Raw genomic sequence first — 17,963 nt, 5'->3', positions numbered from 1 at the left:
GTTTGTTTAGGCTGTAGATGCTTTCGTGAGAAAAGGGGAAAAATCTGTGTTTTGAAATGTATTGTAACGGTTCCAAGCAAAATGCATCACCAAATTTATTTGGACTCTTTAAGGAATGAGGAAGTTACAGTACATTCCACAGGTCACCTTCTTACACAGTCTCGGACTCTAGCTCCACCTTTAAGTAGTTGTAATTTAACAGTAGTACACTTACATCACTTTGTGCAGCTCTGACAGCACAGAGAATGGGGGACAGAAGGTTTTTACATATAAAAACCTACACACACAATATTTGTATGTGGGTCAGGGCATTTTTAATGCAACAAGCATTACATCCATTTGCAATTTTGGGGCTACAGCTTGTTGAAAGTTTGTAAGTTACACACACACACACACACACAGAGTCAGAAATTCATTAAACAAATACAGGTATTTTTGACATCCTTCAAAGCATTTTTTGACACAATTTATTTTCATTGTGGTTACAAAAAAAAAAAAAATTGATTTCTTCCTTTCTATTCTTCAATTGATTTCTTCCTTCTATTCTCTCTCCTCTCTTTCCACTTTGCTACTGAAAAAGGAAATAATCTACAAACAGAATTTATGTCTGTTGGAAAAAATGGGAACTTCTTAAAGTAGTAGTTTTTCCATAAACTTGTATTAAAAAGAAAGGCTAACACAAAACACCATTATGTTTTTTGTCAGAAAATAACATTTTGAACATAAACTTTATGACCAATGAACCAAATCATTGGGCCTTTAACTACTTCCATTAATATCCCTTTGCTAACAAGCACATTCTTAGCTTTCACGAAGTATCCTTATACTGTAACATCATGTAGCAGTGTAGTGGAATAGTTTTCAGACAAAATCCAGGTTGTTAAACAAACCTAAATATTTTTACATGATTGTGAAGTACATCTTTTTTGTTCTCCTCACTCACAAAACCATTTTCTCACCAGATAAAAAGCCAAGATGGTTCAAATACCTGATATCAGATAACATCTCAAGACTCATTCTTGAAGACAACCCACTCACCTCCTTACACACACATCCCTTAAGATCTTGGCAACTTTGCTTTTGAGCTAAGATCTTTACCAGTAACCTGGTAAACCTCTTTTTTCCTGTAACAGCAATAAGGTGCATGAAATGGGAAAAGTAAAGGCTGCTTTTCTCACACCAACATACCAAAGAAACAATTCCTTGGACACCCCAATATTTAAAGTGACTTAGTTTCACTAGCATGCAAGAGAAGACTGAACAAGTTAAGAACTTTAGCAAAATGGTAATTTTTTGTGGTTTTAGTTTATGCTTTGAGGAGTGATTCTGGATTAGGAGCTTATTTTACCAGTGACAAATTAGTGTTTTAATTACTTACGTGCTTAATAAATATAAACTGAGTTACCAGAGACGGTCTATTTTGCAAGTGTTTTTGGACAATTATTTTATTATTCTCTTGGGGTATTTTTTAAAACAGAAAGTGTGCTGTGTTGATGTAATAAAAGAACAAATAAAAGAACTTTTTTAAAATGTTGGTTTATTAAAACTATGCAACTTAAATTATTTTATTCTTTCAGGCTACATTGGGCCCTTAGAACTGCACTTGCTGGTCTTCAGTAGTTCTGTACTCCTCGAAGAGGCTGCCTTGTTTAGCCACCTCCTGCAGCTTGAACGTTGGATTAGGTACTCTGCAACTATCCCATTTTCCAGAATGCTCAATCAAGCTCCTTTAAGCAACATCACATTACATTTAGAAGCACATACTCCTCCATTGAACTCAGGAAGAAGAGAAGTCAAGTCTGAATTTACTAGGTTTCTGCTGACTGGCAGGTCTGTTTTAGAAGTCAGTGATATGGGGAAGAGAAAGGAATCTGGCTCCTGAGGCCACAAAAAGGCACACGGGTGAAGGGTGAGCAACATCCTATAGCAATCAGTGACAATAGAAAATATTCTTCCGTCTTTCCCGGAAGTGATGGATTTCTTATTTAACTCAGATAGACAGGAGTGAAGTTTCTCTTGTAGACTGCACATTCCCAGGCATTCAAGCTGAGGTAGCAAGCAAAGAGGGGTTCCAAAAGAAAAGTTTATTTACAAGCTTTTCTACTTTTCTACCTTTGCTTATTCCCCAAAGCGGTCTAAATGTTTCTGTTGTGATTTTGATACCTCCATAGTAGTCTAGTCTTGTGCTGCATATGCAACTAGAATGAACTGGGTTCTTGCAGAGTTCAGAGACAGCTGCAGACAGAGAGATCTGGTAAGATTTTTATTCCTTCTACCAGGTAGTTTATGTGTACCTGATGCTAGAAATTAGCATTTGCTGAAATACCAAGCAGTCTCTACATGAATTTAGAGTGATCAAACCTCAATATGTTACCTACTTCAGCTCACCACTGTCAGTAGAATCATTTAATATGTTTAAAAAAATGAAACGGAATGCATTGGAAATAGTATGCAGGTCTAAGTACAATAGGCCAAACTCTGGGGAAAAGTGGCAGATCAGTCAGGTAAAACGGATGAATGCAATATGAAAAATGGAAAAGGTTGTTGTATAAGAATGGCCTAGTACAAAATCCCTATATTCTACCCATATCTATCAAGTGAAAAAGAGTGGTATCATAACACTGCTCTGCTAAAACAAGAGCACTGTTAGTTTTCTTAGGAAACCTGCTTTTAGATTAGGTGCAGCCATGGCTGCAACCTCCCTGGAATAATGGTTGTTCTGATATTATAGCACTCCTGTGATACCAGGGTTACTTCAGGAAGAGAGAAGAAATTGGTTTAATTGTAACAATAAGGACCATGGTATACTACTGTTTTAATCATTTTAACTGCTGACCCAATTTTGCTATAACATAGCAGACCATCACTAATGACAAGCAAAAAGCATTGCAATTGCTGAACTTGCAAGTTTTCAAAGTGAACACACATAACCCCTCTACATTACCAATATCCATAAATTTGGGGAGCAGATTGATGAATAGACATACCCACACTTATCTCTACCTGTCAAAGGAAGTACTACATTCATATGGCCTCACTACGACACTTTTACTTTGACTTAATGTAGAATAGGCAGAGAAGCCCCTATGCTCAAGTCTGGAGACAGTGACTAGCACAGGGACCATCACAGAGAGTTTTCATATACAGAGTATAATTACATCAAGAAAAAAAGTACTAATAAAGTCAAGTCATCACAGCTAGTGTCACTAGAACCCAAAGCAGGAAATGTGTAACCCCACAACATAATTCATCTATTTTGGGTCTTCATCTCTGATCCAAACCCTACAAAAGCTGCTGCTTTTCTACATTCCCTTTTCCCCCTATCAGTGCCCCTTTCCAGGCTCACATAGCTAACGGAGTCATTGCTAGACAGCCTCTGATCTCACATTTTGCAATGACATTTGTCTTCTGTCTCTCGCAAAGGAACTCCACTTACATATCTCAAACCAAATTATACAGAGTAAAGTAAAACTCCCACTGATGCCCATAGCTGTCTTATTATCATCTTTCATCATCATGTCCCATAAGCCCTATAATACCTCACTCACAGGATTGTTGTTATGTAATTTTAGTTGTCACAGTATAACTTACAGTCTCTAATGGATGATCTTTTAAAGCTGAGAGCAGTAGTAAATATGCACAGCACCTAGCACAGGGATCCCAACTGAGGCTGCGACCTCTGTAGTATTTCTAGCACACCAGCACATAATCTATTTTAAGACTCCTTCTTACCCAAAAGGTGAGGAAAAGATCACCGCTAAACGAAAACATGTTTATGTTATTTATTAAGACAACATTATCAGAGCTTCCTTACAAATGTACAAAAATGCCACTTCTAACCATACACCTAGAACACTTCCAAGAGGCATACATGCATATGTAGTTGCCATAAGTGGAACTGCAGAATCATAAGAGACCTTGACTCAGTGCAGTTTGGTTTAAGAAAGATCTATCTACATATCTATATGCTGCAGCACACAAACCCACTTCTGTGACTAGAAGTATTTGCCCTGTCTCACATAACAAATACAGTCAAAATGGCTATATGCATAAGCCTAATAAAAGTAGCATACGTGTTTGCTGACCTACTTGTATTAAGTTAAGCTGCTCATTTCATAATTGTATAGTAAAAGCACGAACAGTGATAGCTTGTAGTGACCAAACTTACCTTATGGATTGTCACACACTAATACATTAGCCATGTTCCCAGCTCCTTAAGGAAACAAAACATTCAAGCTTTATTTTCACTTCTATAGAAGACAGTTAGAAAAACAGGATCCCTCAGATGGAAACTGAGCTATGCTCTTTAAATCAAGATGTTTTTCTCTTTCTGCTATCCATCTGATTTTAAAGAATCAGTAAACAAAAGTCAACTGAATGTATCCGAACTCTTTTAAAAAGATTTGGATGGCTATTTTTCCCCTTGTGAGAGTGGGAAATTCCTGGCTGATTGGCACAGTTGGGGCACGTGTTAACTCCCCTACTGCACCTTTTGCTCAAATCACAAAGATTCAATTTATACATTTTTATTTCAACTTTCAACCGCTTTCTTGCTGAGAGGACAGATTCCTTTGAAGTGGGAAGCCAAAAATAAATAAATACAAACATACAAGATCCAAATCTTGAAGAAGGGCAGCCAGGTTAAGAAAATTACAGTTGAAATGAGTGGACTTATTAAGCTTACCATGGGCCAAAACAAGAAGTAATAATAGTACATGAAGCACAAGTACTGCCTTCTTCACAATGCCCCACCAATACTCTCAACAGGAAGGAACAAACTTTACCAGCAAGAATGGAGCTCAGCCAGACCCCCTTGCTTCTCTACAGATGCTAACTTTTGTTTTTGCTTCCAGAGAAAGAGAGGGAAACGGGGATGGGAACCTAAAATGATGCCTCCCTGCCCCCCCACAGCACTGCTGGAGCACAGCCAAGCAGCCCACTGTGGGCTCAGGGCTCCCTGCCCTGCTGCCCCCTGCCCGCCCAGCAGAAGTGGGAGATACAACTCTATGCCAACACACCCACTGCTGCCGAGTGGGCAGGGGGTCCCTCACCACGGTGGCAAGGCCAGAAGGTCAGAGAGCCCTGAACTCACAGCAGGCAGCCCACATTCACCCCCCTCCATGCACAGGTCTGTGGGACACGTGCCTCCCTACGACCCCACACCCTGGGAGTGTGGAACTCGGCCAGCCTGCAAAGGGAAACCCACCATATCCTGCATTTTTCCGCAGTGAATGGAAAACCTGGATCCCCACACAATACTGGGAATCTGAGAGAAATGCTGCCCCAGAGTCACACAGTCCGGGACCGGGACTCGATGTTCCCATTTCGGGACTGTCCTGCCCAATTAAGAATGGGTGGTAACCCTACCCTCTTCTCAAGCGGGGCCAGGGCCCTTGGGCCCCACATAGTGCCTATGACCTAGAAAGAGGTGCCAACAATAATGGTGGGGTTTTGGTTTTTTTTATGTAGCTGAGAACTAAACCAAGTCTATTAGGTCATTTTTAATAATTTTTCCATTTCTAAGAAAGCAGTTAAAACATTATCAAGATGAGGTGATCCAGTTTTCTATAAAAGAGATTTAAAATATGATGCTAGGCTTAAAGGATTCTCTTAAGCAAGAATTATTTGGTTACCAGTATCCTTAAATTTTCCCCACCCCTATTCTCCACAGCAGAGGTAGCATAATAGTCACCCATGGCACCAGAAGCTCAATAAACCAGATCACTACTTCCTGTATAAGAGTATGGACATAGGAAGAGCTTATTCAGGGGCAAAAGGGAACAGGCCTTTACTGTACACCAGCTGCTCCACAATAGACTATCATGTGAGCTCAGTTAGTAGCTTAGCCTTCTTTCATTTGGTTAAACTTCCTCTCAGCATCTGCAGTATTGTACTAACATGGCTACACTGCTTCTGGTTTGGGAGTTGGCACATGTAAAGCATGTGCTGACATGTCTCAGCATGGTGGTGGCATGTCCAATTACAGTGCTGCCTTGATTTCACAGGCCGCTGCCAGTGAAAATTGCAAAGGCTAACAACAAGCCACTTTGGCTGCTCAGCTTTTCCTCCAAACTGAAGCCTCTGGCCTTACTTTTCCTGCTCATGTGAAGCCTGACCATCAATTCCGTCCCTTCTGGCTACACTTTCCTTTCCTGTAGTCAGGAGTTGTAGAGACCTCTGAGGTTGAATGGGAAGGGAGAGAGGAAAGAATTTATAGTTTGTGACACTAAGCCTCCTGGCTTACAAGACTTTATTCCCATCCCCATTGGCCAGTTGACACTGGTCTAGCATTTCTTCACTCTATTTCTTACTGGTTAGGCTGAACTGTTGTTTATGAGATAAGAAAGTGCTATTGTGGGTTTGACAGAACTCAACTGACAAGCTCCCAATGATGTCATAAAGCATGTTCTTGTATATTGGTCTTTAAAAGCACGACACTAAAAACAAGCTCCTGCCCCCTAACTTCAAGGGACAACAAGCAACCATACACAGGCACCTAATGCAGGTTTAGAAGACATGCAAGTCTTTTTATTTAGTGTTATTTCTTCCTCATATCAGAAGCACTTTATAATTAGAAATAAATTACTTACCTCATAAGGTGTCATTCCTACAGCCCTTTTGCATGGAGACTGAATGATTGGAGGGCACCAAGAATTACAAGTAGTTGGCAGAGTTGTTGCCCTTTTTGTGTGAATGAACCTCTAGCACAGTGATTCTCCACCAGGGTCCCACAGTACCCTGGGGTGCCTTGAGATCTTTTCAAGGGTGCTGCTGGATGCCACACAATGTTATCACTGTTAGGTATATAAACATGATTTCATGGGATAAACACAGAATTTTCAAGTAGGAAACCACAGTCTCAAAAAATATTCTGAGCTGTTGTGGTCCCAGTTCTGTGCAACACAATTGCTCTGTTTTTCTGTAGTAAAAAAAAAATGAATAAAAACAAAGAGCTGGCATTTTCCAAGAAGCGTCTTTAGTCTAGAAAGGTTGAGAAACACTGCTCTACCATCTCTTGATATCTTAACATTATGGATATAATGATCAACAAAAGCCTGTATGCGTAAAGGCCATACCCTGCACGGTCCTAAACACTAACACCAAGCTATTAAGATTACTATGATCTTATGCGTGATGAAGTGGAAGCAAAGATGTGGACATAGCTGTTAGAATGACATGCCCATTTCTTAAAACTGAAAGTTGCAAATCTCCACTTTTTCAAAGTTGCATTGAGTTAGCTTCTCTATACACCACCTCCAGTTACAGAGGAATACGATGTTATTTAGTAAACAGCCAAATCACCAAAAGCTCTTTTTTTTTTTTTTTGATTATTCATAGCAAAACTAGAGTGGAACACTTTTACTGATGAAAGCCACACATACACACACCACACAGCTCAGTCTAAAGCCAAGAAGTAGTCAGTGATCGCTTTCTACTCCATCATTGCCAGCAAGTCTTTTTAATAATGGGCCAGTTAAGGAAATTTCTGAATAAATCATCCAGATTTGAAAACAGCACGATTTTAAAAGGAACACATAAGCAAAAAAAAAAAAAAAGGAAACCTGTTCACTTCACCAACTAAATACTCCAGTGAGGGACTGACAACTAACAGACACACTACATATGCACAGGACCTACATAAGATCCCATATCACCCTCATTCTCCACTGGCACAACTAGATTAGATCTCTGGAAGAGGACCAACCTGGAAGTATTCAGGTACCTTTGATTCTATCTCAACAAACACTGTTTAATTGAAAACCCCTTCAACTTCTGTGGCTTGCTTCTGTGTTTAAAAGAACCTCCTCATACCTCTGACTGATGCTCACATCAGATCAGCAGACAGAAAGGTTTGAAAGAATACTGTTTACTTATTGGTGTTGGAAATAACCTCTTTTCTCCCTTCAGGGTGGATATTCATTAATAAACAGCTTTAAAAAAAATCAAGCTCTTCTGTTTAATTGCTCTTTAAAAGGATCCCACTTTAGTCCTATCAAGACTATACTGGTGAAATGCCAAGACTGTCATAACGTTTTCTACAGATCCACATGTGAGTTTATGGAAGTTATTTAGTGAACTAATCTGCATAACTCTAAATTTCTTCTAAAATAAGGGGACTGTGGCACTCCAAAACTGGTAAGAGACTAACCTAACAGCCATATTTAAAGTCCTCCATTTACCCATGCAGTAATAAGAAAAGAAAAGAGTAGGAGCATGCGTACAGCCTTTATAGTTCTTGGCCTTGGAGTCAAATACGAAAGAAAATGCAAAGCTTGGTGATAAGTGATACGGGAGCTGAAACTAAGACCAAACTTTCTTACATGCAGCAAAGCTTATATCCAATGTAGCCAGCCCAATTCAAAGCAGCAACCACCCAGCCTCCTAATAATTTAAATATTTACACATGTAATAACAGTACTTGAATTCCTAAAGTGTGAGAGTTTATCAACACAAGGTGTGAACATTTTGAGTTTAACTGAGTAAAGTCTCGGAGTCAGAATATGCAGGAACAAGACTTCTGTAACTGCACCATAACCAAATCTTCCATCTAGTTTTTCAGAAGGACAGATTCCATCAACCAAAACACAAATACTACTTTTTACTGTTATTTTTCTTTTTGTCCTTCCCTCTACTCTTTTACACAATTTGGCTTTTCTTGGGATGCAAACTCTTCCAAGCAGGAACTGTCCCTGCATGTATTTGTATATCACAGTCAGGTCCCAACATGGGGCATATTTTTAAAAATTCCTTCCCATATTAGAATCCCCCTTCTATTTGACCTTATGTTCCACTATGGAAGTCCACATACACTGTCCATGGTGGAGCATATCCAACTCTTGTTAGTAATTTCAGTTGCTATCTGAAGACAGTTTAGCCATTAAGAAAAGGATGATACCTTCCGTTGGGCATGTATGCAAGAGGGAGTAGGGGAGGTGTTGAAGAAATTCTATATCCTAAAATATATATTAAAAAAAAAAATCTAATCCCAAGGAAAGAGATGCATTTAATGGCTTAGTAATGCAAGCTCATTTTGGAGGAGTTTAAGAAATACAAAAAAAGATAGTCTTTGGTGTAAAAACCTTTACAATCTGAAATTAAAATCTCACACAAAGGGTTAAAAAAGAAAGGGGGGGACACAAAATACACAACAGCTGTCTGCTTCTCCCATGGTAGACACCCACTCTATGCATCAGACAAACCATCATGCGAGAACTCAAACCCACAGGGCTTACATTCACCAGGTGTTATTGTGGTTTTGATACCATTGTGCTGCAGTTACCTAAACGAACTTCTCTGCTCTTCTGCCTACCCAGCTATCTGATAAGAAACATGTACTGTTATAGTGGCTTCTTTGCTGTGGTGCTAGCGTTGTACAAGAGCTCGTATCTCATTTTGTTTCAAATAGTAAGTGGAAAAATCAGTTATCAGGCTGGGGCTAAAAAGGGACCAGTCTAACCTTAACTTATTCATGGAAATTTGAATTTCATCTCTTTACGCCAAGAAAGCATCAGTTTTAACATATTACACTTTAGCTTTCTTCTTCCAGGATTCAGTAGGTATCTTGGATTTGACTTCACAACAAATCTATAGTTTAAGAGTATGACTGGCAGAACTTTATAGAACCAATGCATCTGGAGAAAAAAAATAAATACACCCACCCTTTAAAGTATTTTTTTCCACCTACTGAAACTTTTCATGTCTCAACTATAATTTTTTTCCACCCAGCCCATGTGTGATTAGCAGCAGCAAACTCCTCTCTCAATTCAAACTGTTCATTAAGAACCCATCATGGAATAACACCTGTGTTCCCCTGTTTCCTGAGTTCAGGACACTATATATCGCTCTCGTAGAAGGGTCTGTAGAAGAAAAGTTTGAATTGATGCACCAGTCTTGCAGATTCATGGTGCACAGCTCTTCTCATATAAGCAGATCTGTAGGATTACCCATGCGGCCAGAGTTATAGTATTTATTTGCAGGCACAGGGCCTAAAGTTTATATCCTCTTCCTATAAAATTCATGCTTTCCTTTAGATTTTGCTTCTCAAATACCAAATTAAGATGGCACTAATTATGAAAGGCCACCAAGTAGTACCCTTCAAATTCAAAAGCATTGATATTTATTGGATTATTTGTATGGGAATAAATCATTCAGAATTTTCATACAATGTTAAAAAAAAATAGTGCCTCAAGATGGCTTTGAATCCTAACATCTCCAGGCAACAGATGCAACAAACAAGCAGTGGCTTTGTAATGCAAATGAAGAATCTCAGGTATACCACAAGGCTATTCCATCCACAAATGGTCAGAGATCAACACCTCTGCTGAGTGTTGGGTCTCTCAAACCTTATCTGTTTTAACAGTCTTTTCTTCTGAAAGGAAACAAGTAAACAAACAACATCCCCCCCCACACTCCCCAAAAGGCCACCCTTGAATGGGTGACAGTTTGATGCCTAACAAAGGTACAGAGCAGAGGTGAACATGAGGGAAGACGTAACATGCCACATTGGTTGTGGTTAATGGTGAAGTAAGCAAGTATATAATCTTCTGGGTGCAATGTTTTGATCTCGCACACATTAAAAACCAGCTGTCAAGTATGAAGACTAGCAAAGATTATAGTTCAATTAAACAGAAAATTATTAAACAACTCAAGCATGTAGACTTGTGGTTAAACTGAAAGTTCTCCAGACTTATGTCAACATTTGGTGTGTTATAAGAACACTGTTTTACAGAAATACTGGTACTGCTCTAACATGCCAGAGTAACACTTCACTAAATTAATCCCTAAAGTGTTAGGCAAGCAATAATACAATTAGAAAGCAGAGGCATTCCCTCTCCACACTAGATATTCAAATATTTCTCAAATAGAAGATGGGAAAAATAGATGTGCTAAGCTGATCAGCTAACAGCAAAGATGTGGCCCTTGCGTACTATCTAAGAACTGCTGGTTTACAACAACACATTTATGGGCAGGGTTTGATATTTTATATTTTCTAATCATTAAATTGCATTTCTTATTTCAGTTCTTCCATTCATACATTTTTGTGAGGGTGGGGAAAAAAGGGACTGGTTACTGGATTCCTTATCTTCCAGGAGACACAGATATAAATGTTTTTACATACTGAAAAGGATTATATCATTTTTATCAGCAAGTAGGAATTACAATTTAATCTGTCGGGATATTTGTTATTTTAAATGCTTTTCAACATAAGGCATATGTAACAAAGATGATTTGGGATACAGTTTTTTGTTTGTTTGGTTGGTTGGTTGTTTTGAAAGAAAGGGATGGATATCTCTAAAATGAAATAAAATTGACTAACCATGTTTTTATTCAAGGCAGATTTTTTTAAAACAGGAAAGCCCTAAAAACAATACTTTTCAAGTTTTTTGTCTGAGATAAATCATACAAATAAAGCATTCAAGTAAGAGTGTTACATATAAAACAGAAACATTTGCTATGTTTTGGAATCTATTGAGTCATTCTGTATTCAGGAAACCTTTGGACAAAACTTTCTCCAGGTTTGCAGTATAAATGTGTTGTTACTGTTAAATTTAGAAATCTGTATTGGTAATTTCCAGCCCACCCACAAACAAGTTAAAAAAAAAAAAAAAGCAAAAAAAAAAAGAAGCTTACATTAAAAGGTGTAAGAAAGCAAAAATAAAAACGGTTGCTAGAAAGAGTTTGCCACAGAAAGCTTTTCCTTCTCACTAGCTCTTCATTTTAGTCACTTAGAAAATAGCTACTGCCACTGAGCATTCTTTTCTAAAATTATGGAATACAATGGCAGTGTCATTGTACAACAGGAAGCACTGTAAGTTCTGCTTTCCCCAAGACAATACTTCTAGTGCAATTTCCACAGCTAGATTTTTAAAATCCCAGAAGTTTTACTGAGGTTGTTCCCACTGATTTACAAGAACAATGGAAATCTACTATTCAGCATATTTACTATTCTTCCAGTGCACTTCTACACCAACCAGAACAAATTAGTAATTTTAAGAGTAGATTCAATGGTTCTCCTCTTGATGCAACAAATACAAAAAGCTACAGCCACAACCTTACATTATATAATTATTCTAACTCATCATCGGCAACTGTTTCCCATACACTCTCTCGCATCATTTCTATGTTGTATTTCCAAGTAATATCCACTCTCACAGACATGACAGCTTTATACAAGCAGTCTATGTTAGGAAGAGAACAAAAAAATCAGCTAAGATTGAACATGACAAACTGAGTGAAGGAAGAAACATCCATCAGATCTTTATATTTCAGTACAATCTGAGAGAACTAAAACCAGTCTAGTAGTGCTTCTTCCCAGAGTTACCGTAAAAGTAGCATTTAGGCCATTCAACCACACATTATAATGTAACATCCAGGCTATATTTTCAGCCTTGTTCATGACAAAATAAATGTTTCCACTATCATTCCAATCAAGATGGCTAAGAAGTTCAGACAGCCAGTTACACAGAACCTAAAGAATAGAAGTGTACTATTCAAAATAATTCAAAACACAGTCTTGAACAGGAAGAAAATTTCTCTCCCCCAAGGCAATTTGCAAAATAGGTAACTCACTGTTCTAGGGATGGGTGGCGACAGAGAGCCATTAGACATGTATGGGTCGTTATTCATATTTGGCATCATGATATACCCAGAATAACCGGAGTATGATGGGCCCTTGCTGTATAAACTGCTGTCTGGGTGTTTTCCTGTCAAAGCAGAGAAAAAGAGGGTTACCGGTATATTACCTTACCACTTAGGTTTTTTTTATGCAGATCAGAAAATTTATATAGGCACTGTGCATTCATGGAAGTATTCTGTACACACAAGGCTAGTTTGGAGATTTGGGGGAAAGAGGAATAGGGTTGTCTGTCTGTTTTATTATTATTAAAGTAGCATATCGCTGGCACCCTTAGCATTATTTCTACTGTATGCCTGCCAGTATTTACTTTCTTAAGACTTAGGTCTAATATAGGCATTTGTTGGGAATGCACTTATTGCAAAGAGTTCAGGGTAACATGTCTACTTTGCTAATATGTTCAAATAGCAATATCAGCAATTGATATTTAAAACATAATGCTCCATTTTTTAAGGCATCCATAGGATTTGGAGATTTTGCAATGCATTCTTCTAGGGACTGTCCTGTGTAACTGACTGAAAAAGGCAGCATCCTAGCTACACAGATCACTCTCTTTCAAGTCCAATATACATAGTACACCAGCAATTCACCCTGGTCATGTTAACCAGAAGCAAATTATAGTGAAGGAGTTCAGGATGATATAGGATACCCTGCTGACTGTTGGGGTCTATTCAGTGCACACAGAATGTTTCATTTTTTATCTGTTCAATATCCAGTTTAAATTAAGTCTATTAGTGGATATCAGGACTGAAGAAAAGCTGAATTTTTCTTGAACTCATATTACAATTCTAATGAAGAATATTAAAAGTTATGAACTAAATATTATGATACTGTGGAAGACATTCCTGCATTTTCATCCAGCTTCCTAAACTAAAATATACATGGTTTTCTCCCATCCTCCTCAATTAGCATGCACGTATACATCAAAACATCAACTAGTTGAAACAAAAACAAAACTGCGTGTGTTAAAGTGACAGATGTGTTTAGAAATTGAGTATACAGTTTCTTAGCATGCATAGCTCAGCAGAGTTAATCAAGCAAGTGAGGGGAAATATGGAAAATATTACCTACAAACAGATATTCTAAAAATAATTATTTTCTTGGCAAAGGATCTTCTTGCCTACCACTATCAGTTGGCCAACAACCAAAATGCCCTTTGGCTACTTAAGTTAGATTTGGTGTGCATTTACCTCACTTTTCTAAGCTGTGAAGATATATTTGCATTCTTTTCATGAACAGAGATCATCTACACAATCATAACTCAATTAATGCGCAATAAGAAGCTGAATTATATTCCATCCGAGTTCCTTGTTAATGTGGAAAAGAAAAGGTTGCAATGTAGAGTGAAAAACAACTCGACGTTTCTCACCTTCTTCAGGAAGTTCTCGGCTTTTATCATGGTACGATTCCTGGGCTTGTGCTTGCCTGGAAACCTACCCACACAGAATCCACCACAAAAGAGAGAGAGAGAAAAAGAAAAAAGAAAAAGGTTATTTTTATGCACAGCTGTTCACTGAAGCGCTGGATTTACAAAAGGATCAAAATTACTGTTAAGCAGTTTAAGTCACCTGAAATTTGGCCCTGTTCTCCTCCCTCCACCTCATTCCTGTTGAAAGGATTTTTTTTTTTTTTTACAGCTTTAATAATGGTGTAGTTTGGAAAACCAATTGTAGCACAAGAAGTCCTACAGCTGTAGCCCTCCTAAAGAGGCTAACCACTGAGAGTAGTTCCGGCTTCCCTGGTCAAAATGGTCTTGCTATAGTAATGCAAAAAAGAAAAAATGAAACCAAGTGCCTTCATTATAGCATTTTGAAAAATTCCAGCCTTTGGTTGTTTTTGTGTTGCATAAATTGTTTGGTAATAATTTATCAAATCCTTTCAAGAGTTTGGGACTCATCAGCTGACCTCACCAATTTTTCCAAAGAATTTCACACGGACTGTAGGTCTAATGCTATTAGATGATCCTGTGATTCACAGGAACTTATTCATCCTGGGCTGTGAGCGCCCATGTAGGAAGGGGAAGAACATCCTCCTGACATTCACCAGCTTGCATGGATGTTTTAAGAGTTTACATTTCAAAACTTTATTTGGAAAGACAGACACGCGTGTCTGCAGTCGGTTGTTTTGCCATGAAGGTAGGCTTGACTGGGGCACCCTGAAATTGAGAAACTTACCAGAAAGAAGAGCAGAAGCCACCAGCTACCTTTCCTTTGCCTAAAACAGAAGGAAAGGATGCTCTACTGTCGCTGGGGCTGCTCGGAAGAAACCTTCTGGAGCCTGGGCAGTGTGTGTACCCAACAAGAAGGTCCCGCACCCTGCTGTTAGGCGGTGCAGTAGCCCCGGCTAGTGACAATTTCAAACCCACACCTGCTCAGCTCAACCCTGTGCTTCTGCTTCCCCCTACTCAAGTGCCCCTTGGCTGCAGTCTGCCCCAGCCACTGGGGCACAATGGGGAAAGGGAGTTGGCAAGGGGACAAGTCTCCCTTGCCCCAGCCAGGCCAACCTGAAGCATCACTAAGCCCCCAAGTTGGGACCTGCTAGATGCCTCCCCTTCTAGCCCTGGGACAGCTGGCTGCCAGAGCCATGCTGCCTCCTACCAAGGCAGCCCCTGGCTCTCTCTCTCCAGAGGCAGGTCGGGTGGCCATCAGAGAGGCCGTTCTGGTTTTCTGCTACGCTGTCCTCTGGATAATAGGAACCCGGATGCCTTCAAGAGAAAAATAGAGGACATAAGGGCGTGGGGTTTCATATCGAGAGAGGGCAGAGGGGACAACCGTACTGTCCCCTATGATGGCCACCCTAGGCAGGTCCCTCTGCACCCCCGAAGTTCCCAGCCTCATCCTCTGTGCCCCGTCCCGGCAGACCCGGGCCGGGGCTCCCCTCAGGCCGCCCCCGCATCCCCGCTCCCCGCGGGAGCTGCGCGCCAGGGGGCGCTCTTTTGCACCCAAATACCCGCGCAAGGCAGGCTCCAAACAGCGCGCGCCCTCCAAGCCCCCGCCGTGGGGAGAGGAGCCTGCGCGAGCTTTGCGCGGGACGCGCGCCCCCCTCTGACCTCGTGCCCGGCGCCGCTGGGGATGATCTCGGACTCGTGGACGAGGGAGGACTTGATGTCGGCCAGGTCGCCCTCCTCCTCGGGGTGGCTGATCTCGGCGAAGATCTTCTCCTTCTGCGGGTCGCCCTCGTCCTTGAACGGGATCATCTCGTCCGTGGCGCACAGCTCCGGGTCCCCCCCGCCGCCGCCGCCGCCCGGCAGCTGGGGCATGGTGCCCGCTGCTGCCCCGGCCCGGCCCGGCCCGGCCCTGGGGCTGCGCCTGCAAAGAAGGCGCCGGAGTTGTGCTGAAGTTTGCGCCGCCCGGGCTCTGCCCCGCCCGCGGGCAGCGGAGGGAGGGGGCCGCAGGGCAAGGAGCCCCCCACACCCCCCGCGGAGCCGAGCACGCCCCGGGACTCCGCGCCTTTGTGCTGCCGGCCTGGCCTGGCGGGGAGCCGGGCGCGAGGGGCGCGGGAGGAGAGGCAGCGAGAAGTTCAGAGCCGAGGAGCCCCCGCGGCCCGAGGCTGCCCCGCGCCCCCCATGGGCACGGCCGCCCTGCCCCGCGCCTCTCCCGGCGGCAGTGGGGAGCAAGGTGCTGCCGGAGCCTGTAGGACGGGTTCCTGCTGCAGCCGCCGCTGCGTTGTGTGTGTGTGCGTGTGTCTCGGGGGAAGGAGGCAGGCGGAAAGTGGGCTGGGCTGGGCTGGGCTGGGCGGCCGGCGGGCCGAGTGGAAGCCGGGCTCTGCCTCTGCGATGTAACTTTAACATCCCTTCCACCCACTCCTCCCTCCCCCCAGCCGCAGCCGCCGCCGCCGCCGGGAGCCTGGGGGCGGGGGAAGATGAAAGGGAAGCCGCGGCTCTGATTGATAGACACTGGAGAGAGAGGGAGCAGGGAAATGTATCCGCGCACAAACCCGGCTTAACTGCACGGGCTGGGAGCGCGGGGCTGGGCGAGCCCGGCGCGGGGGTGGGGGGGAGCCGGGGGTCGGCGGAGGCAGTGAGCTCGGGAGGGCACCAAGGAGATAGGAAGGGATCCGGGTTGTAGCCGTATCGGGCTGGAGGAAAGGGCAATCCCGACTCGTAGTAGAGAGGGTATCTTTTATGAGACCAACACGATTTTGGCCACACAAAAAAAAAAAGGCTTTAATTGCACGCTTTCGGGCACAAGCACCTTTCATCGGGCGTTGGAGAAAAGATCGTAAAAGTTCTCCTGGGCAGAAATGGAAGTTCATATTTCGTAGGGTTTCACGGAGGAGACAATAGAAGAACATTAGGATCAAACTTTAAAAACGGGTCCACAAACTTTACAGACGGGTTCTCCTTTGACGGAGGAACGCGTGGGAAACCGGGGTCCCCCGCCCTCCGGCTGGCAGAGTTGCAGCTTGCAAGGGGCTGCTTGGCCCCCCCTTGCCCCACACACTGCGGGGTGGGAGTGAGGAGCCCTTAACGGGTCCTGGTACAATAAAGGTCGAGAACCGCTGATCTAGTCCACACCTCCCTGCTCAAAGCAGGACCTTTCCCACCCAAATCAGCCCAGCCGAGGCTCTGTCTAGTGGTTTAAATCCCTCCAACAGGGAGATGCCACCGCCTCCCTGGGTAGCCCGGTGCAGGGCTTCACCTCCTTCTCGTGAGAGAGTTTTTTCCTCGCATCTCACCCGAGCTTCCCTGGCTGCCACAGGCAGGAGACTTAAGGGGAAGCGATGGGTTCATTCAGCTCCAGCCTGGAGAGGGGTAGAGAGCAGGAAGGGGGAGATTTGGGGAGCAGGGGGAATCAAAGGAAGTAGAAATGAGCACCTGGACAGACCTCTCTCTCTCTCTCTGTCTCACGCGCTCGCAGCTGATCGGCCAAACTTCCCTCGGGTTGTCCGCAGCCAGTGCTGAGGTGGGCAAGTCCTCGGCTGCTTGCTCCGGCTTGAGCTGTTCTGAACCGCCAGGGCTGGGAAGAAGGGAAGGAACCACAGGGTGGAGGTTCCTAAATCAGCCTCCTCTGCCCCCCTCGAAAAGAAATCCCTGGAGAAGGCACTGAAGGGTTAGCTAAACATCCCCAAGTACATCTGGAATAAGTGCTGTGTGTGTGTCAGAGCTGTTTTAAGACGGGATCTAGCCCTCATTTTTGGAGGGGAGGGGGAATGTGGACATGCCATACTGTTTGTAGCACCATGGAAATATTAGGTTTGGCAGGTCAAGGCTTCAAGCAGGACCAGTCCCAACTAGATCATCCCAGGCAGGGCTTTGTGGAGTCGGGGGAAGTGCTAATTCCCTTCCACCCAGGAAGAGCAAATACACCAACTGCAGATGCTTCCTCAG

At 42.6% G+C, this 17,963-nt stretch overlaps 1 protein-coding gene across 5 annotated transcripts in view; it reads right to left on the bottom strand.

Moving 5' to 3' along the window:
• LEF1 (lymphoid enhancer binding factor 1) overlaps positions 1-16,373 on the bottom strand; it is a 102,658-nt gene extending 86,285 nt beyond the window's left edge. For 2 of the 5 annotated variants that reach the window (XM_090036730.1, XM_090036729.1), the window contains exons 1-3: positions 15,684-16,372; positions 14,004-14,067; positions 12,571-12,704 (exon numbers count right to left, since the gene is read on the bottom strand). In XM_090036730.1, coding sequence (XP_089892856.1) covers positions 12,571-12,704; positions 14,004-14,067; positions 15,684-15,893 — 408 coding nt within the window. In that variant the 5' untranslated portion in view covers positions 15,894-16,372. Of the gene's footprint in view, positions 1-12,570; positions 12,705-14,003; positions 14,068-15,683 lie in introns of all 5 variants that reach the window. The other 3 variants (XM_090036732.1, XM_090036731.1, XR_016440821.1) reach the window with 2 other exon arrangements.
• Positions 16,374-17,963: the final 1,590 nt, after the last annotated feature.

Source organism: Crocodylus siamensis, chromosome 2 (genome assembly GCF_052110815.1).
Source record: "Crocodylus siamensis isolate JL-2025a chromosome 2, ASM5211081v1, whole genome shotgun sequence".
In the NCBI taxonomy this organism is placed as follows: domain Eukaryota; kingdom Metazoa; phylum Chordata; order Crocodylia; family Crocodylidae; genus Crocodylus; species Crocodylus siamensis.
Note: the sequence above shows the minus strand (reverse complement) of the source record. Positions and strands in the feature narration are given on the sequence as shown.